Source organism: Solanum tuberosum, unplaced genomic scaffold (genome assembly GCF_000226075.1).
Source record: "Solanum tuberosum cultivar DM 1-3 516 R44 unplaced genomic scaffold, SolTub_3.0 scf00060, whole genome shotgun sequence".
Taxonomy (NCBI): domain Eukaryota; kingdom Viridiplantae; phylum Streptophyta; class Magnoliopsida; order Solanales; family Solanaceae; genus Solanum; species Solanum tuberosum.
Window position 1 is genome coordinate 588,899 of NW_006238985.1, and position 22,934 is coordinate 611,832.

The 22,934-nt window shown below is 34.8% G+C and overlaps 2 protein-coding genes, 1 long non-coding RNA gene and 1 pseudogene across 9 annotated transcripts; all 4 read left to right on the plus strand.

Annotated features, from left to right (window-relative positions):
• Positions 1 to 1,399: 1,399 nt before the first annotated feature.
• LOC102606056 (probable U6 snRNA-associated Sm-like protein LSm4) lies at positions 1,400 to 17,098 on the plus strand. The gene is made up of 6 exons (XM_015307528.1): positions 1,400 to 1,494; positions 1,580 to 1,657; positions 4,013 to 4,052; positions 4,215 to 4,373; positions 4,598 to 4,612; positions 16,886 to 17,098. The coding sequence occupies exons 1-6, from the start codon at positions 1,456 to 1,458 to the stop codon at positions 16,891 to 16,893; spliced, it is 339 nt and encodes a 112-aa protein (XP_015163014.1). The 5' UTR covers positions 1,400 to 1,455; the 3' UTR covers positions 16,894 to 17,098.
• Positions 5,405 to 10,614, plus strand: LOC102580044 (heparan-alpha-glucosaminide N-acetyltransferase-like; annotated as a pseudogene).
• On the plus strand, positions 11,597 to 16,879 carry LOC102579071 (uncharacterized). 7 transcript variants are annotated; one of them, XM_006344614.2, is made up of 8 exons: positions 11,597 to 11,921; positions 12,042 to 12,098; positions 13,277 to 13,328; positions 13,484 to 13,542; positions 13,707 to 13,752; positions 16,080 to 16,232; positions 16,538 to 16,562; positions 16,672 to 16,879. In XM_006344614.2, exons 1-6 carry the CDS (start codon positions 11,796 to 11,798, stop codon positions 16,220 to 16,222), a joined length of 483 nt encoding a protein of 160 aa, XP_006344676.1. In that variant the 5' UTR covers positions 11,597 to 11,795; the 3' UTR covers positions 16,223 to 16,232; positions 16,538 to 16,562; positions 16,672 to 16,879. The 7 variants fall into 7 exon arrangements, with proteins under 7 accessions (XP_006344676.1, XP_015163012.1, XP_006344675.1 ...); XM_015307526.1 differs by having other exon boundaries at positions 16,679 to 16,879; XM_006344613.2 differs by having other exon boundaries at positions 16,538 to 16,879.
• A 1,581-nt stretch (positions 17,099 to 18,679) lies between the features above and the next one.
• On the plus strand, positions 18,680 to 19,291 carry LOC102606397 (uncharacterized). Its single transcript, XR_001473152.1, has 2 exons — positions 18,680 to 18,840; positions 19,065 to 19,291. It is a non-coding gene; the product is annotated as an uncharacterized lncRNA (long non-coding RNA).
• The last annotated feature ends 3,643 nt before the right edge of the window (positions 19,292 to 22,934 follow it).

A 22,934-nucleotide genomic window follows, 5' to 3' on the forward strand; every position in this document is an offset into this window, starting at 1 on the left:
ATGTTATTTAGAAATTTAAAATAAAATATAATTTCATTTTAAAAATAAAATATTATATCACATGAAAATTATATAAAATGATTATTTGGGAAAAGAAAAAAACAATAATTTATGTTATGAAATAAAAAAATAAGAATGAAATAAAATTAATAATATAATATTAAAGAAAGAGAATAAAATAAAAAATCGAATTGAAGTTGATCTGCTAAATAAAAGAAAATTGAGTTGAAGTTAATTTTCTGAAAAATAAAAAATTATATATTTGGAAACTAAAATAGAAAATATGGTTGGAGTCTTTGGAGATGTATAAAATACGGTGAAAGTGAAAGTAGTAGGCGATTCAATTTACAACCTATGAAACGTGGAGCCCACCCAATTCATACTTCATAGCCCTAACGGCGGTAGAACAGAAAATTTTCAATTTAAAATAAAGTTGGACTCCACTTGGTACAGTTCAAGCTTAATCTAGGAACCTTAAGTTTTCGTGTTTTTTTTTTTTCAACAGAGGGAGGAGAAAGACGAAGATCAAGCTAGGTAAGGCTTTGAATATCTTATATGTATTAGCAAAGATTATTGCGTATAAACTCATGCGGTGTCTAGGTTTGAATGTAAAAAAGAGAGAATTTACAGATTTAAGTTTTCTTTTTTTGTGTATGTGCAATTCTTCGGGATCAGTTTTTTGTTTTATTGGTAATTCCTGTGTTTTGACTTTTGCAGGCAATCTTGAATTCGGAATTTCCCCCATCTAAAGATGGTAGGTTTAGCGACAATCGCCTTCTGAGCTGTAGGGTTAGGGTTAGGGTTTTGAGTTCTTATGAAGCTCTAATTTTTATTTTTCTTCTGTCTCAGCTTCCCCCTCTCTTTGCTCAAGACTGCACAGGGGCATCCCATGGTAAGCTTTTGAATTCATGTGGAAGAGGGTTAGTGTCTCCTTTTTTTTTTTTCTCTCTTCCTAATTTATTGTTTAGTCTGATCTTAACTCTTTTCGGTGTGGTAATGCAGTTAGATCAATTAGGTTTTTCCAAGTGCTGCATGTTTTGAATGAACCCGAACTTATTAATAACATACAAAAACAACAAACCATGTGAATAAAGTAGTTATAGGAATACAGGAGTGTAATTCTCCTGTTGTAGCTGTTTGGGAAATTGGAGGGAGAATAACAATAATGATTTCATGTTTTGTCCTGTTGTTAGTTGAGGCTTTTGGCTAACATTCTTAAAGGCAACAGATTTTTTGTTGGTATAGTTTATCAGTTTCTGCATATTTATATTGTATCTCCAAAATATGCCACAAGTCCTTGGAGCCCATGAGATTCGAGGGATTTTGAGAATTCGTATGGGATTATTGTATTTGTTCAATTATCTCAATCTGGTAAACTTTTGTTTCTAATACAGTTGGTGGAGACTAAAAAATGGAGAGACTTATAATGGTCATTTGGTGAATTGTGATACTTGGATGAATATCCATCTTCGTGAAGTTATCTGTACGTCAAAGGTAATTCATTGTTTTTTAATATGTTATTGCTAGGTTTTCAAATGTATTGGTGCATGACCACCTGATTTTTGAAAAATTAATGCAGGATGGAGATAGGTTTTGGAGAATGCCTGAATGTTATATTCGTGGCAATACCATTAAGTATCTTAGAGTTCCTGACGAGGTTAGTTTATTTTCTTAATTACTATGATTAATAATGCTTTCGTGTAGTATTATTTGTTTTTCACTTGCAACATAGTGTGTATGGCATGTTTGGACCTTGTACTAAGGGAACAGAAGATGGGTGCCTATTTTGTAGTAGTTATTTGTATTATTAAATGGTTGCTTTGCAGGGGTGACTGTAAAATTTGTATACTAGTTGTGGAATGGAGGTTTCTACTTAAGTACCTAGGACTAAACTACTTGCTTTAGTGTTATCACTCAACATGACAACGAGTTTGAAAAATCTCTAGTTTTCATAGAGAGTACACGTTAATATACACAATAATATTTTTTTACACACCTCCTAACGTACAGGCCTGAATTCTTTTTTCCTTGCCAAGCACACAGAAGTTATTTTCTGATATTGGGTGGGTTGAGAATTGCACCATGTTGAGATGTGAAATGTGTGATCATCTGATGTAAAAGCTTAAGTTGTTAGGGAGGACACATTTTAATTTACTTAATAACATCTTGTACAGAAAACGGAGGACAGTCCATTTACACCTTTATGGTGGTGCATTGTAGGTTTGGTTTGATGTAGGTAGGTGGAATCAAGATACTAGCTAATCTTGGTGTGACCAAACTTATGGATATACTTGTCTGGTTACTCACTCAATGGGGCTTTTAGGGGTGGGTTTCAGTTGTGCTGTTGTAGGCTGAAGTTATGTTACTAGCTAATCTGTGGTGTCTGGGCCTATGGGGCTAAACTTACCTTGACATACTTGGAATCAGAGCAGGAAAGAATAGAGAACCGGGTAGAAAAGTTAAAAGAGGTATTAGCAGTAACACATGTCTGAGCAATAATGCAGGGAACTGAAGGTTGATCTTACAACACAACTCTGATGTTCCTAAAGGCTAAATATAAATGCATCCAATATTCTTGTTGCCTCTTTTCTACTGATAAAATAGATTTCTTGAAATGAAATCATTGCTGTGGTTGGAACATTAGTGTTTTAGACTTTGAACATAGTGTTCTTCTCAAATAAGATGTGTAGCCTTCCGAGGGCCTGTGCACCCCCGGGATTAGTCGGGGCTCAAAGAGACTCGGACACCCGGTGCAAATCAAAAATAAAATAAAAATAAGATGTGTAGCCAAGTGGTTTTCATATAAGATTCAGAAGTTAGATAATTCTTAGTTCTTAAGTAATTATTTTCCAATAGTACTGGCTTATTTTATATCAGATATCCTATACTAAAAAAAATATAAAATGTTAGACATCACAAGGTTGAACCACTATTGATGTTGTTCTTTCTTGCATGCCTGTAGTCCACTGTATGTTCATTTCCCCGTGACTGTGAGTAGAACATTCCTGTAAGAGGAGAATTGATTACGCTGATGTGATGCAATTTAGCCAAATCAGACATTGTTGTGCTCCCTATGGACCATGAATCTGACACCTTAGGTAGGAGTGCGACTCTATGAAGATGGCAATGAGAGATTGTTTTAGCAATGACGAGCTTCCATGTGAAATCTAACGTTTGCAGTTTTGACTAAATAAAGCGGCTGCGCCTGCTTTCTGCTTTTATTTTCTTCTTAGAGCGTATTATACACTCTTCCACCCTGTTTTTTTTATAGCTCATGACAGGCACATATGGGAAGTTATCCTAGCTTCTCTCGTCCATTCGCCTTCCACACATTCATAGTTGATTCAGGAATGACCTTTGAGTTTTGGAAGTTATCCTTTTGTTGATCTTTTAGGAGTGCCAGGAACCATCGTTTCCCAGTGTTTGCTTCCTCTGTTAGATGCTTTTCTTTTTGTTTGTGTGGGCTTTCAGTACTAGCTAGGAAGGCAGATGATGTTTGAATATAGCTGTTATCCTAATTTTCTTTACTTCTCCTTTGTTTGGACACATGGGGGATGGGGAGTTCGAAAAGGAGAGGTAGGTGAGAAGAGTTTTCATGGGCAGCTCACATTTTCTTTTAAAAAGTCATAATGTTAACAGATAGAAGTAGCTGTAAAATGAAAACCCCCTATATCCTTTCAGATGTAAATGCCAGATTTACACTTTCACTTCTATAAAAATGGAAAAGAATGCAGATTGCCTGTTCTTTTATACATGGAATAACTTTAGTATTGCAACATTATTTTACTGAGAGGCTAAGCTTTGTAGATATTCTTGATTATATATATTTTAAAATATGGACATACCTACTTGTGTTTATTGGTTTGAATAGTGCATTTTTATCACCGGGGTTGAAGACTGAGTTTGCAGTAGTTTATAAATTCTGGAAGCTTAGTCTGCCCTTGGCTCTTCATTTGACCAAGTTAATAATCCCTCTTACTGCTGTTTGGTTAACTATGCTATACTTTTCCAGGTGATTGATAAAGTTCAAGAAGAAACAAAAAGCCGTGGAGGTACTACTTTGGACTATTAACTATCAGGAATTGTTATAACTAACTTCTAATTAGCTATTGGATCAGTGTGGGGTTTGTTGATTTTACAAATACTGCCCTACTAGCCTAGAATCAGTGTCTGAGCATTCAGCTTAATTAGTATATTTTTAAATCCTTTTGCAGATAGAAAACCACCTGGTGTCGGTGGACGAGGAAGGGGAAGAGGAGGTAGGGATGAAGGTGCTGCTGGAAGACAGGCGAAAGGCATTGGGCGTGGAATGGAAGATGCAGGTGCCAAAGGCCGGGGCAAAGGAGGACCTGGTGCCAAGTCTGGTGGAAAAGGTATGAAGTGTTCAATATGCAAGTTATAATGTAATTTTATTCTCGTTCTGCTAAAGCTTATGTATCCCCGAGTCTCAATCCGCAGCGACCATGTTCAACACTTGAAATTAGTCTCCATACAGCAAGTCTCTATGTTGTAACAGTCCTCAAGTATATTTGTGAACGCAATATTTATATAGCCATTTGCTAATCAGAAGATTCTGGATGTGGTATTTATTGTACAGGTGGTGGCCGTGGACGTGGCTAATCGTCGTCATTTAGAGACAAAGAAGCCAGATGACAATCTAGATATTATTGTATCTTAATTTTGTTTGTACTTTCAAATTATAAAGCAACTTACCGGAGAAAAGGCCTGCTTCCAGTTATTATTATTTTAAGATGAATGTATGTAGGCTTGAAATGCTCACTCTCTTTCCTTTCTGATGACATGTAAGAGTTCGTGTCTTGAAAATATTTGGCTCCTCAGTATGTGTGTTATTTTAAATGAAAACTTAGCTAGCTTTCTTTACCCAATCCAAGAAGCTGGATTTCTAGTGAAAGACGCCTTTCACTTTATACTTAGAATGTTAAATAACACGAGTAAATATTTCTGTACTTAAGATTAGGGAGGCAAACATTTGGTTTTATCTATTAATTTCCAAAAGATGTGACTATTGCTTCTTTATTTGTAGGTTTCAAGTAATGCCATATTTGGATGAGTTCTCATTGAAAATATGATTACACTTAGATACATGTATATTTGCTATGAGAGAGGCAAGTGAGATAGGTGAGGGAGGTCAACGAGATTCGTATGTATTTCAAATACAAGCGAATCACACTAGATACATGTATTTGTAGAGTGAGAGAATTGTAATGTACTTAAATACATGTGAATTCACTTGGATACAATGTATACGAAAGGAGTACCTTTTTCTGTATTTTCTTTTATAATTCCTGTTTGTTTGAGGTTTGACGAAAGAAAACTTATCCAATAATTGAAGCCACTTCAAGGCAGTCACGTATTCTTTAGTATAAAAACAAACTAATTATGGGATGCAGACAAAATGTTGCTATATAAAAATTAAATATCATTTTGTGTTAAGACATATTTCTCTCCTCATCATCAGCTGTTAGTGTAGTTGATGGCTGGCATCAAAATAGATATGGAGCATGTGATAGTTGAATCTCAAGAAATGGAGAAAGAAGAAGAAGAAGAAGAAGTAAAGCCTCAAAAGACAAAGCGAGTTGCTTCCCTTGATATTTTCAGAGGCCTCACTGTTGCAGTAAGTTTGACCATCTTTCTCTTCTTATGGACCTTTCCTTCTCCTACTTGGCGAAGATTGGAACAATGGGATTATAATTCTACTTGGACAATGAAAATCTCATAGATTCATCAGATCAGGTAATGACCTGGATTCTTTAAACAGAAGAAATTGTGTCACTATCCAATACTTACTAAAATTTAGAAACTACTTCAAATGGATAAATGAAGAAAGTTGTTTTACCCCTTTTAGTGAAAGGGGAATATCATTTGGTGTTTGATTGTTAGAAAATGACTTATTTTCTGGAAAATGTTTTCCTCTGTACCACCCTTAGTAGTTACCTTGCTGTGGAATGTTGGAAGGTGTCTTGAGATCTGGAGAAAAGAAAATAGTTGACACACAGAAGTTTAGGGACAAATTTAGAATTTTGTTTTGTTTTTCTGAATACTTGTAGTTTTGGGAAACAATACCTTGATAATTTTATGAATGTTATGCTTGTAGATCTTAAGGGTATGAAACTTCTGAAGTCTGTCTTCGTTTCTAACCTTCTTGGCAAGCTGTTGACCAGTAAGGAGTTGAAGATTTCACTAGAAAAAGTATTCATGCTATAACATGATTGATTTTGTATCCTTTTTATTATTTTAAAGAAAGGAGATTGATTTCTGTATCATATTTGTCTTGTCCCCTAATGAAACCTGGCAAATTATAGAGTTTATCTTCCTGAATGAATTTAAATCATTATCTTTATTTAATTACCTCTTGTATAATCTTAAGAATTCATCTCCTTAGTCTCGTGATTTGCTTGGACTAGATTATAGTAACCTGCTTAGTACATTGGGATGTTCACTAATTCAGACATCGAATTTGTTGCCTTTAAAACTTCCTGACAGAAAAAGGTTTATCGAATTTGTAGCTGATGGTCTTGGTTGATGATGCGGGAGGAGAATGGCCTATGATCGGGCATGCGCCATGGAACGGTTGCAATCTTGCAGATTTTGTGATGCCATTCTTTCTGTTTATTGTGGGAATGGCCATAGCACTTGCATTAAAGGTTAGCTTCGCATTCTTTTTTCTTCTTCCCATCCTTAAGAGGATAAAGTAGGGTAATTGTTCCTACTCATTGGTGCTTAACTACTTATTGTGTAGAGAATACCAGAAAAGCTAGTGGCCATCAGAAAGGTGATTCTAAGGACACTCAAACTTCTATTTTGGGGCCTCCTTTTACAAGGTCAGTTATCTTTCTTTCCTTCCTTTTATGTTATTCTTCCCTTCATGTTTCCATGCAAGATGCATTCTATTCATATCCAATATATCATAGAAAATCTAGGAGGAGTGTTGGACTTACAGTGTCTACAAGCTTCTGAAATAAGGAAGTAGCCTTTTTTCCCCTTTATCTGGTGACGTTTCACAGTTCGTTAATGCTATTGACTGAATGCATAATGTGTTGCAAATCTAAAAAAGTAATTTAGGTTGTCTTCAGTGGATAACATCCATAGTAATTAGTTGATGTTGTGCTTTAGAAGTTGATGAATAGCTCTGTAGGACTTAAACATATATTTTTTTTATTTTTTTTTTGGTAACCTGCATATTTCATTCATAACCAAAATTGTTTCTTTACAAAACAAAGTAGTATTGGACTAACTACTCGCTCATAATACAAACAAAATCTACTAACCTATAGCCTTCTAGACAATACAACCTGAATAGATCAGCAATTCAATACTATATATAGCTAAACCAAAACTAAGGGTAGACATTGAGTTGTTGAAGTGCATTCTTCCATTTCGCCCTGGTCTGACTCTTGATATGCATATGCATTACAATTTCCTTCAAAACTTCATATATTGGATCTCCTAAAGTAGTCACACGTATTATCCTTAGGGGATTATTGTTTTATTAGCCCTTTCTCTGTGATTCTGCCAACCTTTGTGATTTTAATAAGTTGTAACTACGTTTTAGCTCTAATGAATCTACAGACCCTTTCTCCTTTCTAATGGACACCTATCCCAGAACGAATGATCAGTAATGACATCTACTGATTAGCTTTCCTTTAGGAAACAGAATTATGTTTGGCTTCAGATAGAAACTTTCAACCAAGTGGGAATCCATTTGTTAAACCTGGTCTTGCATCTCATCTTTCCTCTTCCCAAAGTTATTAGAAGTCTAACCTCATCCTTTCAATTGTGAAGGGGGTTATTTCCATGATCTTGACAAGCTAAAATATGGTGTTGACATGAATATGATAAGGTTGTGTGGCATCCTTCAGGTAACAGTTTCTAATCCCACCCCCCTTTCTGTCTCTCTTTTGAATGCTAATATCTTGTGTTGGTGATAATTCTTCTGCTTCTTATCTTTGTAGAGAATTGCTCTCGCTTACTTAATTGTGGCCATAATAGAAATAACAACAAGACAAGCCCAATCCAAAGAACTACCAACGGGATGGTTCTCTATTTTCAAGTTATACAGCTGGCAATGGTGAGTATTATTTTGGTGTTTCTAAAGTGGTGATAGCATTAAGGATCTCCAAGTTAGTACTGAACATTTCTTCATGATTTCAGGGTTATTGGAGCATGCGTTTTAGTAGTTTACTTGGCCACATTATACGGAACATATGTTCCTGACTGGAATTTTGTTGTCCAGAACCCGGACAGTGTTGATTTTGGAAAGACTTTAACCGTGAGTTTCCCTCGTCCATGTTCCAAAGTTACCTTTAATATTTCTATATTTAAAGTCAAAAGATTTTGCTTTTGGTATTAGGTAACTTGCAATGTGAGAGGAAATCTTGATCCTCCTTGCAATGCAGTGGGTTATATTGACAGACAGATACTTGGAATCAATCACATGTATCCACGTCCAGCTTGGAAGAGATCCAAGGTGATTGGTTCTTCACAAAAATTATATCTTCCCTCTATTGTTGTTCTTTGTGATTTGCCATCTCCATTATCACCGGATTAAGTTCATCTGTAACACCTTTGATGGATCTTTATTCTACAGTCTTGCACTAAAAATTCTCCATATGAGGGACCTTTCAAGGATGATGCTCCATCATGGTGTTGGGCTCCTTTTGAACCTGAAGGAATTCTGAGGTAGGATTCGTATCATCAATTCTCTCTTTTCGTCAAAGTCTTGTGTGCTCGTATCATCAATACAATCTTTATCTTCGGATTTCTAGTTGCTTGATTAATAAAAGTTTTTAAAGTCTAATACCTTTTATGCTACTTACCAATGTTCAATTTTCCCTGTCTGGTAAATTCTTCTACTTATGACTACAGCTCAATTTCTGCTATTCTCTCTACGGTCCTTGGAGTTCATTTTGGGCATGTTCTTATTCATATGAAGGTTAAGTCAAAATCTTCTAGACTTGACCGTCTCACCAAATTAAAGCAAAGTTACTGATATATTCCAATTTTTGTAACTCCAGGATCACTCGTCCAGACTTTTGCATTGGATTGGCATGGGCATAGCTCTTTTTAGTTTTAGGTAATTATTCTCCACTTCACAGATGGTAAAATTCGCAGTTTATGAAATGCACTCGAAAGCTGGATATATCTTCTTTTCTCTTCCTCATTTTTCCTTCGATGGTGCTGAATGCAGCTATTCCTTTAAATAAGCAATTATACACCTTCAGCTATGTCTGTGTAACCTCAGGAGCAGCCGCGTTAGTGTTCTCTGCTTTCTACATTCTGGTACAGTAGTCTTGTCCAAAAATCTGGTCACTTCTATTATATGTTCCTTGCTACAAACATTAGATTTGGAAGTTCTAGACTTTTACGATTAAATCACACTTCCCTCTGAAATGCAAGGTCATTCATTAGAAACAAAAATCTCAAGGTTCAAGTTGATGGAAAATGTTCCAAGTTTTATGTTTTCATCAATCAGTACCGGATGATATAGAGCAGGAGAATGTGTAGCTGAGACTTTACAGAATGAGTATTTTTAACAAGAAAAGCTTAGAATGACAACATTCTGATGTGTCATCACCGTAGCAAGATTCACAAACTTCTAATCCTGATCCTTTCCTTTTGGTCCTTTTGGAATGCAGGTTGACATTTTGAACTTGAAGTATATATTTCTTCCACTAGAATGGATTGGTATGAATGCGATGCTTGTTTATGTAATGGCCGCCGCAGGAATATTTGCAGGTTTCATCAATGGCTGGTATTACGAGGACCCTCATAACACACTGGTATTTCATTCATCTCTTCCTCACTTTGATATGATGCAGTCCATTGTATACAAATAGTCAGAGGCGGATTCAGGATTTGAACATCATGGGCTCGAGTTTGAAATTCTACCACAACAGATAGGTTACTGGGTTCGAAATTTGTACTTACATGGTGAATTTCTTAGCACAGACAAAGTTACTTATGCAGTACATCTGCCTCTAGCCATCTGCTTTCTGCAGCCAGTTGTCAAAACTTAAATAGGCCATACGACAATTGTTGCTTCTGGTTTTGCTTACAATCTTTGACAGATAGGATCGAAAATAAGAAGTGAACTCAGTTCAATGTTTTCTCCTGTACGAGTTCATAGTTGTGCAAGTAAACTGATTGAACTTACTCAACATTTGCAGATATATTGGATCAAAAAGCACATCTTCATTGGAGTGTGGCATTCAACAAGAGTGGGAACACTTCTTTATGTCATCTTTGCTGAGATATTGTTTTGGGCTATTGTTGCTGGCCTACTTCATCGATTAGGCGTATACTGGAAGCTTTAGTTCTGATGAAATTTGCTCTTTTGCTTGATTGTTATTTTAAGATAAGATATAGCATTGTATGTACTTGAAACTAGAAAAAGCTTCAGCTAGACATGGATCTCAGTTTGATTTCTCTCTTTGTTATGTTTTGTGTTAAATTTTTGGTAGAAAGTTGTAATATTGAAGTTAGAGTAGTTTTTTTTCAGTATTCTGTTTAGCGAATCTTTCTTGGATGATTGGCGCTTGTTGATGATTCCGCTTTTGTTTTACGATAATGGAATTTTGCGCAGTTTTCTGTTTATTTGATGTTTGATCTGAAGCTGTCAATACGATCTGGTTGATTTGTGACTGATGTTACTGACTATGTGGTCTGCATAAAGGCCCTAAACTATTAAGGCGGTGCTGTCTCTTTTTTCTTTTTTATTGGGAATTTAGGAACTAGATCTACTAATCTGGCTCTTAGATTTTAACACCGTCTTGTAGAGGATTTGATCTCAATGTTTTTGACCTTGCTTTATGATCTAATATTGTATATTAGAGCCATATATGAGTAATTTGGATCTGAAAAGTCTTGATATAGGTTGCTTCTAGTTTAGCTAGACTTGTGCCTCATGTTATTTAGGAAATCCTAGTTTTATGTATCTGGATACTGCAAATTTATGTAACCAACAAAAAAAGATGTATGTTTTGCAAGTCCCAAAAGTTGGAGGTCTCAAGTTCGAAATCACTTGCCAGCGGGTTTGCCTTCTGGGTCGACCTCGCACTTGCCTAGGTCTTAATTTTGAGCATTTTTTGTATGATTATATTGTCAATAGGTGCTATTACTTTGTCTGTTTTGTTTTGTTTTTGTTGATTGGATTTATTAGGTTTAGATAGTTGTAAGTAGTATAGGTGTAGAGATCTAGCATTTGCTCATTTTGCCTAGTCGTGAATGTCTGCTTATACTAGTAATTGATTGGATTTGTTGACTTGATTCATAAAATTATAATGTTACTGCTAGTTTCCGTAAAAAGATATGGTATCTCTTGATTTTGCCTTTGCTCATTCATTGTTGTGAATATTTGCTCTAACGGATTAGTTCCTTTTAGTGAATGTCTAATTAAGATTTGTTGATTAGATTTGATACATCCCTTCCCTCTCGGATACATCCCTCCCCTACATATCCAAATGTCGTATCCCATCTCTTATATATCCCTCCTCTGTTGAATACGTCCCTCTCCTATGTATTCGGAAGTCCAATGATGTATCCGAAAGTCCATAAATTTTAAGGGATTTTTGTAATTTAGAAAAGAGTAGAAAAATAATGTAATTAGGTCTTGTGAGATTTATGTAAATTATATTTTTTTATTTTCCAACTTTTGGGCCATAATGCTCAAAAACTCAAGTCCAACATCCATTACAGGCACAATCTCAAATCATCTTATATCGTAGTTCTACACACGAGCTGAAAGGTTCTCTTTTTTTGCTTCTCCCTCAATTGACATGGGAACACGAGAGGTATACGAAGAAAAACTGAAGAGAGGGAATCTCCATCATGATCCTACAATCAAACCTGGCCTCGGCTGTGCTAGATGTCCTCGTTGTCTTTCTCTCTTGAACTCCAATTCAGTATGTATCATATTCTAGTCGGTTTTTTTTTTTGTGTTTTTGTAATTGTCCACATCTTGCCTAGTACATGCTTGATGAAATGCCTAGCTAGTAATTTGTGCTGTTTCTGTTTGATTTCAGTTGCAGAAAAGTGGAGAATGGGTGATTACTCCTGTTCTACATGATTTCACGGCTGTGGTTAGTATGCTATATTACATGTTTCGAATGGTATTTGAACTGCAAGATCGAACTAGCCAAATCTGTTGTTATGATTAAAATTTACCTAAGTAGTCACAAATTTTAAGATTGAATGGTGTTGGTATTTGTGATCAAAGTCCCACTTTGGTAGTTGAAAATAAAAAGTAAGCTACTAATGATAAGTGTTGGTTATCTTAGGAGTCGTTTACTGTGAGACATAAGGTATAATAATCTTAGGAACAAAATGCGGGATTATTTTATCTTGCGTTTGGTTAGAGGTATTAGGCAGTCTTGGGATTATTTATCCCATCATTTAGACCTTAGTGATGGGATAAGTTATCTCATATACACGGTGGAATAACTTATATCACGATGATTAATTCCGGTATAACTTGTTCTCAACCAAGTGACCCCTTAATAGTATGAGGCCTTTTAGGGAAACTGTACATGTTTGTCCCAAAGTGGACAATATCACACATGTTAAGTGTATCTTTCAGTTGTTTAACCTAATGACTACGAGACGAGTAGGGAGATGACGTAGTGATGGTGTAGGGACCAGCTCCGAATTAGCCCATGAATGGTAATGGATCATGTGGTACATAGCTAATGGGGGAAATTGTTGTGTGTGTGTAAACAAAGTCCATACTGGTAGCTAAAAAGAAACGTAAGCTACTTATAAGTTGTTGAATCCTCCTCTTGATATTGGTAACCTAGCCCAAAACCATGATCATGGAAAAAAGTATGGGGATAGTCTTAATGGCGTGAGGCCTTTTGGGAAATCGTGCAGGCTTGGACCAAAGCACAATATCACACCATGTTGATGCTGAAAGTGGTTGATACCGAAGAGCTCTTAATGTTATATGAATGTTTTGTATATGTCCAAAACTTCAAGATTTTGTTTCATAGTAAATTGGAATTGAGCTTAGTTGAGTTCAATGCAGAGGAAGGTTTCTATTGTGAACCCTGAAAGAATTCCGTTTTTGAATGTCTTCCACCTGAAAATCTGAAAGACTTATCTTTTACCTGAAACCGAATATTTTACCCTTGTCTTACTAATCATAATTTTTATAATCGGTTGGACAAGGCTAATAAACCCATAGTGAACAGAGTTATAGCGCAATCATAATATGAAGAGTTTTTACCAACTAGTTAAAGTAATATTCTTTACCTTTGTGTAGGCTGGCTCTGGAATTGGTGGACTGCTCAGTGCAATTCATGGTTTCAATACAGGCATGATTAATTAATCATCTCTTCTGTGCTTATCTTTGTTTCTTTATTGTATTACTCTCCTTATAGTAAATCGTGGTTGAAATCTTAAACTAAATACTTCCCTCTCTTTTATCTAATGAATTCATAGCTGAAGTCTTAATGCTAGTACTTTTCAGGAATTCCTTTTGTCCAGAGACACGTGAAGGGTCCAAAGTGGCTTCCATTTGTTATAGGGGTAGGCACTTAATCCACTTTTCTGATCTTAAACTCTTTTCTTTCTCTCTTCTTCCTATTCATTGTATTCTTGATTTTTGTGCTGTACTCAAATCTATGTAAAGTTGAGTATACAATTGATATGTTATCTAATGCTTCACCTTTCCCCTTGTTTTGTTCTTGCAGCTTCCTTCACTACTCATGTTCTCTGCAGCTAGCGCGACATTTGGAGGTAATTCTATGAAGTTCTAATTTCATTCTAATCTTCATTCTTTAAATTTAGCATGTGTTGTGTTATAAATTGATGATAAAGTTGCCATGACACTCAACATATTAACTTTTTTTTTTTGAAAAGTAACCCTCAACAACAATACTTCCCTATGCACCAATACTTAAAAGTTGGTAATTTGAAGATTAATGCAATAATTACTTTCTAGGATATATATTGGGTATCTTGTTTTTAGTTTACTTTCTCTATCTTAATATAATTGGATATCACTTTATCCCATCAGTATTTTGAGTATTCAAGAAAACATAATGTATAATCTTCTGTTTTACGCAAGTATATAATTGTTGGTGATATTTTCACTCCCTGCTTATCTACTTCTAATGAACATTGCTTTCAACTATATCCTGTAAAGAATCAGAATTTATAATGGATGTGAAAAGAATGTTCTAATCAAAAAGACATACCTTGATCTGTTTCTTGTTGTACGTAGAGTAGAATCACTTTTTTTTTTAAACTGGTGAGTAGAATCACTTTGATTCTTTAAACTTTATGAAAACTGCTTTCGCTCCTGTTCAACCTTACTCCAGTTACTTTTTTGATGGAAATAACATATTTTTGGTGAGAGATATCACCAGTTCTTGAAAGGTCTTGTATTTTCATGTTCCATCAAGTGAGAAGTTAACTATCACATATATCAGAAATAACCCCTCTAGTGTTGATCTGTCATATTTTAAAGGTGTACCTTAATCGATCAAATAAGGTAATTGTGGTAATAATATAATGTGGGCTCAGCAGGGTGACTTTTATTTTATTTTTGAATGACTGATGTCTAAACCCCACTTTGTAGTAGAGGTAAGGTCTATCGGAAACAACCTCTCTACCTTGAGGTAGAGGTAAGATTTGCATACACTTTATCCTCCCCAGACCCAACTTTATGGGACTACACTGGGAATGTTGTTATGATGAGTATGACTGATGTCTAAACCAGCACTAAGGAAGTGCTATGACACTTGATGGAAAAGTAGATGAGCCTCACCTGGAAATAATTCTCGAAGAGAAGAAAATGTTACATCACACCTGTAGCTTCTGTGGCCATGTGGTTGACAATTTCATTCTCAAATCATGTGAACTAACTAGCCACAAAAACTGCAATCTATGCACATAATAAATTTAAGCACCTTTTCCTTCCTTACAGCTCAATGTCAAAAGTGGAGTAGTCCACAAATTTTGTGTCTTCTACAGTTTAGGTACCCGTTTTTTTTCTTATAAGAAAATTGCACATGTTCTGGTACCCGTATTTTGTTGAATATATGCCATATATTCGAACTTGTTAGTTTCAAATCATTGTTGAGCAAGCTTTCTGTTATGCTAAGGTTAATTGTCTTCTTCAAGATATGAGCATCTTCTCTTCACGATAAGAAATGTTGAGCACTTGAATAAGAGGCGTGGTCAGTGAACAATAGTGTCATGCCAGGCACAATCAAGGATCTGAAGATTCAAATACTTCTAAATTTGGAGAATTGTAGACATAACTGACTTTACTAGACTTAGTTTTTTAGTTATCGCTTTGTCGTACTTATTCTTGGTACCAAGTTTAAACAATATACAGAGAAGGTCCAAATATACCCTTATACTATGCAAAATTGAGCAGATTTACCCCACATTAGTACTTTAGTTCACTTATGCCCTTACCGTCAAATACTTGGTCCAAATACTATGCGCAATTGAGCAGAATAAGGGCGTATTTGGACCAAGTATTTGATGTTAAGGCTTATGCAAATTGAAGTATAAACGGAGGAAAAATATGCTCAATTTCACATAGTATGAGGGTATATTTGGACCTTTCCAGAACAATATATTGTATCCAGGGGACAAGTTAGCTCATAGGGTTGATGCTAGTACTCTGCAGCATATGCGTGAATTGGCTTGCTGAACTGATCTTGCTTAGGGTGGGTGAAGAAGGGTATCCAATTGAAATCTATGCACTTCTTTTTCTATTTTTTCTCTTAGATGTGCTCGGCACCGAGCGCCCGGAGATTGATTGAAAAAGCAGGCCCTGCCTACCCTCTCTCCCTACTTGTCCCAAAGAAGTATTTCTTCACTTTATTTTTCAAAACTAGAATTTCGTATATCAATAAATTAGGCTCTTTATAATATTTTGAAGGAATAATTCATGGGAAAGTGCCATTTAAAGGAAAATAAAGTAGCCACTCATTTTTACATTCACTGGAAAGTACTTTAATGACAATAATCAAAGATTTTTTTCCATGCTTTAATCTTATTTATGAAAGTAATTTTCGATGTGTAAATGACCAGATTTTGCATTACAGGATATGCACTTCTAAGGTTTACTCAACTTACGATGACTTCATATTACACTGCTTCAAGTGCCTCACATTACAGAATATCATTGCTTACCAGACGTATTGAGGAGGCCCATACTTCTAGTGTTCAACCTAAAAGACTCACCTGATTGACTTGAGGTGCACAAAATCAGAGCCAAACTTTACTTCAAATTTTGCAACGAATTATATATAGTTGGAGCAACTGTCAATTCAAAAGATGCATGTTCATTGCTTTGGTGACTTCTCTTTTGATAAAATATATAGTTTTTACTTTGTAATAATAGGAATGTTTAAACTTGGAAGAAAACACTTGAGCTTCTGTCAAAACTGGATCTTGTATCTAAGTGCTTTGTATTAGAACAAAATGCCTTGTCATTGTTTGTAAATTGGTACATCCTCATCGATGCTAACTGTGACTAAAGAGCCCTTTAATTTTTTTTTAGGTCGAGAGTTTTCTACCCCACAAAGGTACGGGTAAGATGTGCATACATCCTACCTTCAGACTCGACTTGTGGAATTACACTAGGTATGTTGTTGTTGTAGTCACTTCTCTATTACTAACTTTATATCTCCGAAGGCTGCAGGAGTGTGGGGTTAAAGAGAGAATTTTATGGCCTGACTTGCACAACATGTTTTGGACCAAGTATTTGACGCTAAGGGCATTAGTGATTTGAAGTATTAACGGAGGGAAAATATGCTTAATTTCGCATAGTATGAGGGTATATTTGGACCTTTCCCGAACAATATATTGTATCCCGAGGACAAGTTTGTGTTAGTACTACGCAGAAGATGTGGCTAATCGTCGTCATTTAGAGACAAAGAAGCCAGATGACAAGCTAGATATATTGTATCTAATTTTGTTTCTACTTTCAAATTATAAATCAACTTATCGGAGAAAAGGCCTGCTTCCAGTTATTATTATTTTAAGATGGAATGTATGTAGGCTTGAAAGGCTCACTCTCTTTCCTTTGTGAAGACATATGTAATAGTGCGTGTCTTGAAAATACTTGGCCTCTCAGTATGTGTGTTATTTTAAATGAAAATTGTGCTAGCTTTCTTTTACCCAATCCTAGAAGCTGAGTTTATCACTGGGGTTGGAGACTGAGTTTGCAGTAGTTTATAAATTCTGGAAGCTTAGTCTTCCCTTAGCTCTTCATTTGACCAAGTTAATAATCCCTCTTAGTGCTTTGTGGTTAACTATGTTATAATTTTCCAGGTGATTGATAACGTTCAAGAAGAAACAAAAAGCCGTGTAGGTACTACTTTGGACTATTAATTATCAGGAATTGTTATAACCAACTTCTAATTAGCTATTGGATCAATGTGGGGTTTGTTGATTTTACAAATACTGCCCTACTAGCCTAGAATCAGTGTGAGAAAATGGTCAAATGACCCCTTAACGTATATCCGAATTTTCAACTACACACTTAAACTTCACGGGAGTCCTATCACCCCTCTGTACTGTTTAAAATTGAAATTATTACCTCCTTAAATGCTTAGCTGGCATAGTGAGTGTATTTCACTTTCTTTGGGAGTGTGAGTATCAAATATATTATTAAAACTTTATTTCTAATCTCTTTTCAATAAATATATGCATTTTTAATTATTTATTTTTCTTATTTGTTTTCTTTCTTCCCCAACAATATAAACAAATCTCTCAATTTTTCACCACCTCTAAGTCTTGCTGCCCATCTTCACTGGATTCACTATTGTTGATTCCAAACAAATTTCAAACTCATATAAAACTCTTGCAAAATAAATCAACCTAAATCAATTGTAGATAAGTTTACATATATTTATATCACCCCAAGATTCTTTGGATTCGATTTGAGAAAAATCAATATGGGTTTACTTCAAATCCAATTGAACCCACCGATTTTTATTTTTTACTAATAGATCCTTTAATTATCAATCTCAAATCTCAATCAATCAACTATATCTCAAACATTGTTGCTATTAATCTCGTTAATTCATCAATCGTCGTAGAGCCAGTCTCTTTCTCTTCGAAATTGTTGTCGCAATCGATGATGATGTGGAAGACATCGTAGGCTCCTCCTCCTCATCTTCCTTGAGAGGATTACTTATCTTCGGTGACCACCATTAATGGCAATATTTTTCCATGTTCGTCTTCTCTCCCGCCTTCATTTTTTTTAAACTTGATTTTTAGGTTTTAAATGAGCAAAACCCGAATATCTCTGGATAAGCTCTGAAATCATTATTCACCTTTCTTCCTTAAAGACCCAATTTCATGGACTTATGGTGTTCTAGTAATGGTGAAAGTACTTTGGGTGTGTGAAGGGATGGGTAAGAATATAGAAGAAAAGGGTAAATAAATATATAAAAAAAAAATTAAAAATATTTGATGAGGTGTCAAACGCGTGAAACTCACATGCCACCATAGATCTGGTTATGTCCTTTTAAGGGTATAATTATTTCATCTTTAAACAGTTCAGGGGACTGATAGGACTCCCGTGAAATTTAAGTGTGTAGTTAAAAATTCGAATATACGTTGAGGGGCATTTGGCCATTTTCTCTATCAGTGTCTGAGCATTCAGCTTAATTAGTATATTTTTAAATCCTTTTGCAGATAGAAAACCACCTGGTATCGGTGGACGAGGAAGGGGAAGAGGAGGTAGGGATGAAGGTGCTGTTGGAAGACAGGCGAAAGACATTGGGCGTGGAATGGAAGATGCAGGTGCCAAAGGCCGGGGCAAAGGATGACCTGGTGCCAAGTCTGGTGGAAAAGGTATGAAGTGTTCAATATGCAAGTTATAATGTAATTTTATTCTCGTTCTGCTAAAGCTTATGTATCCCTGAGTCTCAATCCGCAGCGACCATGTTCAACACTTGAAATTAGTCTCCATACAGCAAGTCTCTTTATGTTGTAACAGTCCTCAAGTATATTTGTGAACGCAATATTTATATAGCCATTTGCTAATCAGATGATTCTGGATGGTATTTATTGTACAGGTGGTGGCCGTGGACGTGGCTAATCATCGTCATTTAGAGACAAAGAAGCCAGATGACAATCTAGATATATTGTATCTAATTTTGTTTCTACTTTCAAATTATAAAGCAACTTACCGGAGAAAAGGCCTGCTTCCAGTTGTTATTACTTTAAGATGAATGTATGTAGGCTTGAAATGCTCACTCTCTTTCCTTTCTGATGACATGTAAGAGTTCGTGTCTTGAAAATATTTGGCCCTCAGTATGTGTGTTATTTTAAATGAAAACTGAGCTAGCTTTTTCTTTACCCAATCCAAGAAGCTGGATATCTAGTTAAAGACGCCTTTCACTTTATACTTAGAATGTTAAATAACACGAGTAAATATTTCTGTACTTAAGATTAGGGAGGCAAACATTTGGTTTTATCTATTATTTTCCAAAAGATATGATTATTGCTTCTTTATTTGTAGGTAGTGGCGTAGCCAAGAATTTTATTAAGGGGGTCCAAACTTTGAATAGTAATTTTATTTTTAATAAATGATGATTAGAGATTTTATTTTTAATAATATTGTGATATAATTTGGGTAAATTGGCCTCCTATTTATAGAGAAAAAAAATCTTATTCCAAAAGGAAAATGTATTAAAATTTAAAAAATCTTATTCCACAAAGGAAAAAGGTATTAAAATATAAGGAAATCTTATTCCACATGGAAAAGGTATGAAAATTTAAGGAAATAATCCAATTTTAATTGAAAAAAAATACTTATTGGAGGTGAGTTTTGAACTTGGGTCAATCAAGACAAGCATAACACTATTTACCACTAAGCTAGGGAATCAAACTAGGGTGGAGAGTAGGTTTGCAACACCTCTAGCCATCTCCAGTATGGATTACTTTGTTATTTTAGGGTGTCCAAAATACAATATATATCAATATAAATCAAAACTTTACGTGTATATATCATATTTTTCAACGAAGGGTGTCCAATTGGACACCTTGAGGACAAGGTGGCTTCGCCCCTGTTTGTAGGTTTCAAGTAATGCCAAATTTGGATGAGATTTGGAAGTTCTAAACTTTTACGATTAAATCACACTTCCCTCTGAAATGCAAGGTCATTCATTAGAAACAAAAATCTCAAGGTTCAAGTTGATGGAAAATGTTCCAAGTTTTATGTTTTCATCAATCAGTACTAGATGATATAGAGCAGGAGAATGTGTAGCTGAGATTTTGCAGAATGAGTATTTTTAACAAGAAAAGCTTAGAATGACAACATTCTGATGTGTCATCACCGTAGCAAGACCCACAAACTTCTAATCCAGATCCTTTTGGTCCTTTTGGAATGCAGGTTGACATTTTGAACTTGAAGTATATATTTCTTCCATTATAATGGATTGGTATGAATGTGATGCTTGTTTATGTAATGGCCACCGCAGGAATATTTGCAGGTTTCTTCAATGGCTGGTATTACGAGGACCCTAATAACACATTGGTATTTCATTCATCTCCTCCTCACTTTGATATGCTGCAGTCCATTGTATACAAATAGTTAGAGGCGGATTCAGGATTTAAACATTATGGGCAGAGTTTGAAATTCTACCACAACAGATAGGTTACTGGGTTTCGAAATTTGTACTTATATGGTGAATTTCTTAGCACAAACAAAGTTACTTATGCAGTACATCTGCCTCTAGCCATCTGCTTTCTGCAGCCAGTTGTCAAAACTTAAATAGGCCATACGACAATTGTTGCTTCTGGTTTTGCTTACAATCTCTGACAGATAGGATCGAAAATAAGAAGTGAACTCAGTTCAATGTTTTCTCCTGTATGAGTTCATAGTTGTGCAAGTAAAATGATTGAACTTACTCAACATTTGCAGATATATTGGATCAAAAAGCACATCTTCATTGGAGTGTGGCATTCAACAAGAGTGGGAACACTTCTTTATGTCATCTTTGCTGAGATATTGTTTTGGGCTATTGTTGTTGGCCTACTTCATCGATTAGGCGTATACTGGAATCTTTAGTTCTGATGAAATTTGCCTCTTTTGCTTGATTGTTATCTTAAAGGAGTAATTTCCCTAGATAGTCACCCATGTTTGGGAAATTACCTAGTAATATCACTTATGTTTGTTTTAGGACTACAATATCACCCAACTTTACATATTTTCCTCAAAATATACTTGACACAAAAAAACATTATCTCTCTCCTAATGGGATGCCATGTCACTTTTTTTTAATTTATTAATAATATCTTTTTTAATTCTTTAAATGTCTGTAGGCTCCTAATACTAAGTAGTTTAGTTGTGGAATGCCTACATTAGGAATTGAAGTGTTTGCGCCCCTGCTTGTATGTAGTGTTTGCGCCCCTGTTGTGTGTCTATTTATTTCAAACATTTAACCACCATTATAAATCGAGGTTTATTTTAATACAAAGGAAATAACAATTTAGATAGATAAAGAAAATAATAGATTGTTAAAATACGAAATTTGTGTTTCAATTGCATACTTAAACTTTTCACCCTTCATTAAGTTAAGTACGAAATTACAATTTTATTTTTGAATTAATTGTTGCATATATAATCGTAAAGCTAAAACCATGTCGATTCTCGCAAGAAATCAAGAGCGGAGCTAACCTTCGGTTACACATAATTTAGTTATATTTACGATTTTAAAATTATTAAAAATATATATAAAATATTGATTTAGAACTCTCTACTTTAAAGAAGTAAAATTTAAAACTTACATGTATGCTTAAAACTAGACACACGTGTCTATGCTAACACGAGCCCAATATCTATTATTTTAATTTATGTGATATCGATAGAATTTAGAAAGTTGATTAAATTTTAATATGATTTTAGATATTTTAAGTTGTTAGTTACTTTTTGTTTGCGCAAATTTTAATGTGAAGAGGTTCATTAAGATGTCCATAATTAAAGTATTTTTCGTCATCGATCATTGATTTTATACTCAAAGTAGCTACAAGCTTAAGATATTACCGACATCCAAAATAATAAAGCTACAACTAAAGAATATGAATTTAAAACTAAAAGATATAACTTAAAGAATTAAAAAAAAAATTATTAATAAATTAAAAAAATGTGACATGGCATCCCATTAGGAGAGAGATAATTTTTTTTTTTTGTGTCAAGTATATTTTGAGAAAAATAGGTAAAGTTGAGTGATATTGTAGTCCTAAAACAAACATAGTGATATTACTAGGTAATTTCCAACATGGATGACTATCTAGGGAAATTACTCTTATCTTAAGATAAGATATAACATTGTATGTACTTGAAACTAGAAAAAGCTTCAGCTAGACATGAATCTCAGTTTGATTTCTCTGTGATTAAGAAGTTCAATACATCTAGCAGAATAAACGAACAATACAGATAAAGCTATTCTTTTCCTATTATCAATTCGGGGTGGGGCATACAAAAAGTGCTTTGGAGCCCAAATGAAAGGCGTAGATCCAATAGAAGAATTTGGGGCATAAGCCGTTTTAAATTTGATGTTTGGGGCATTATGTGCTAAAATTCAAAAAAATCTTGGACTTTGACTTATAGAGTTTGAAATAGATACCTTATGTAACGAAGTGGTAAACTAGGTATCATGAGAGAATATTATTTAATCAATGGAAAAAGTTGAAATTCGAACAACAAAAATTGCAACAAAAAAAGTATAGTTTTGCCTTTAAAAGTTTCAAACTTTTTTTTTTTAGTTAACTAGATATTATTATTAGCAAAGAAGCTTAAGTAACATTACAAAATAAGGGAATAGTACTAATCCCGTTATATATTGTAGCATTGGTTGCTATGAAATTACTATTATGAGTCAAAATTTCCCTTGCAAACGTAGTTCCTAGTATATCTGCCCAAGCTTTGCGAACATCAAAGC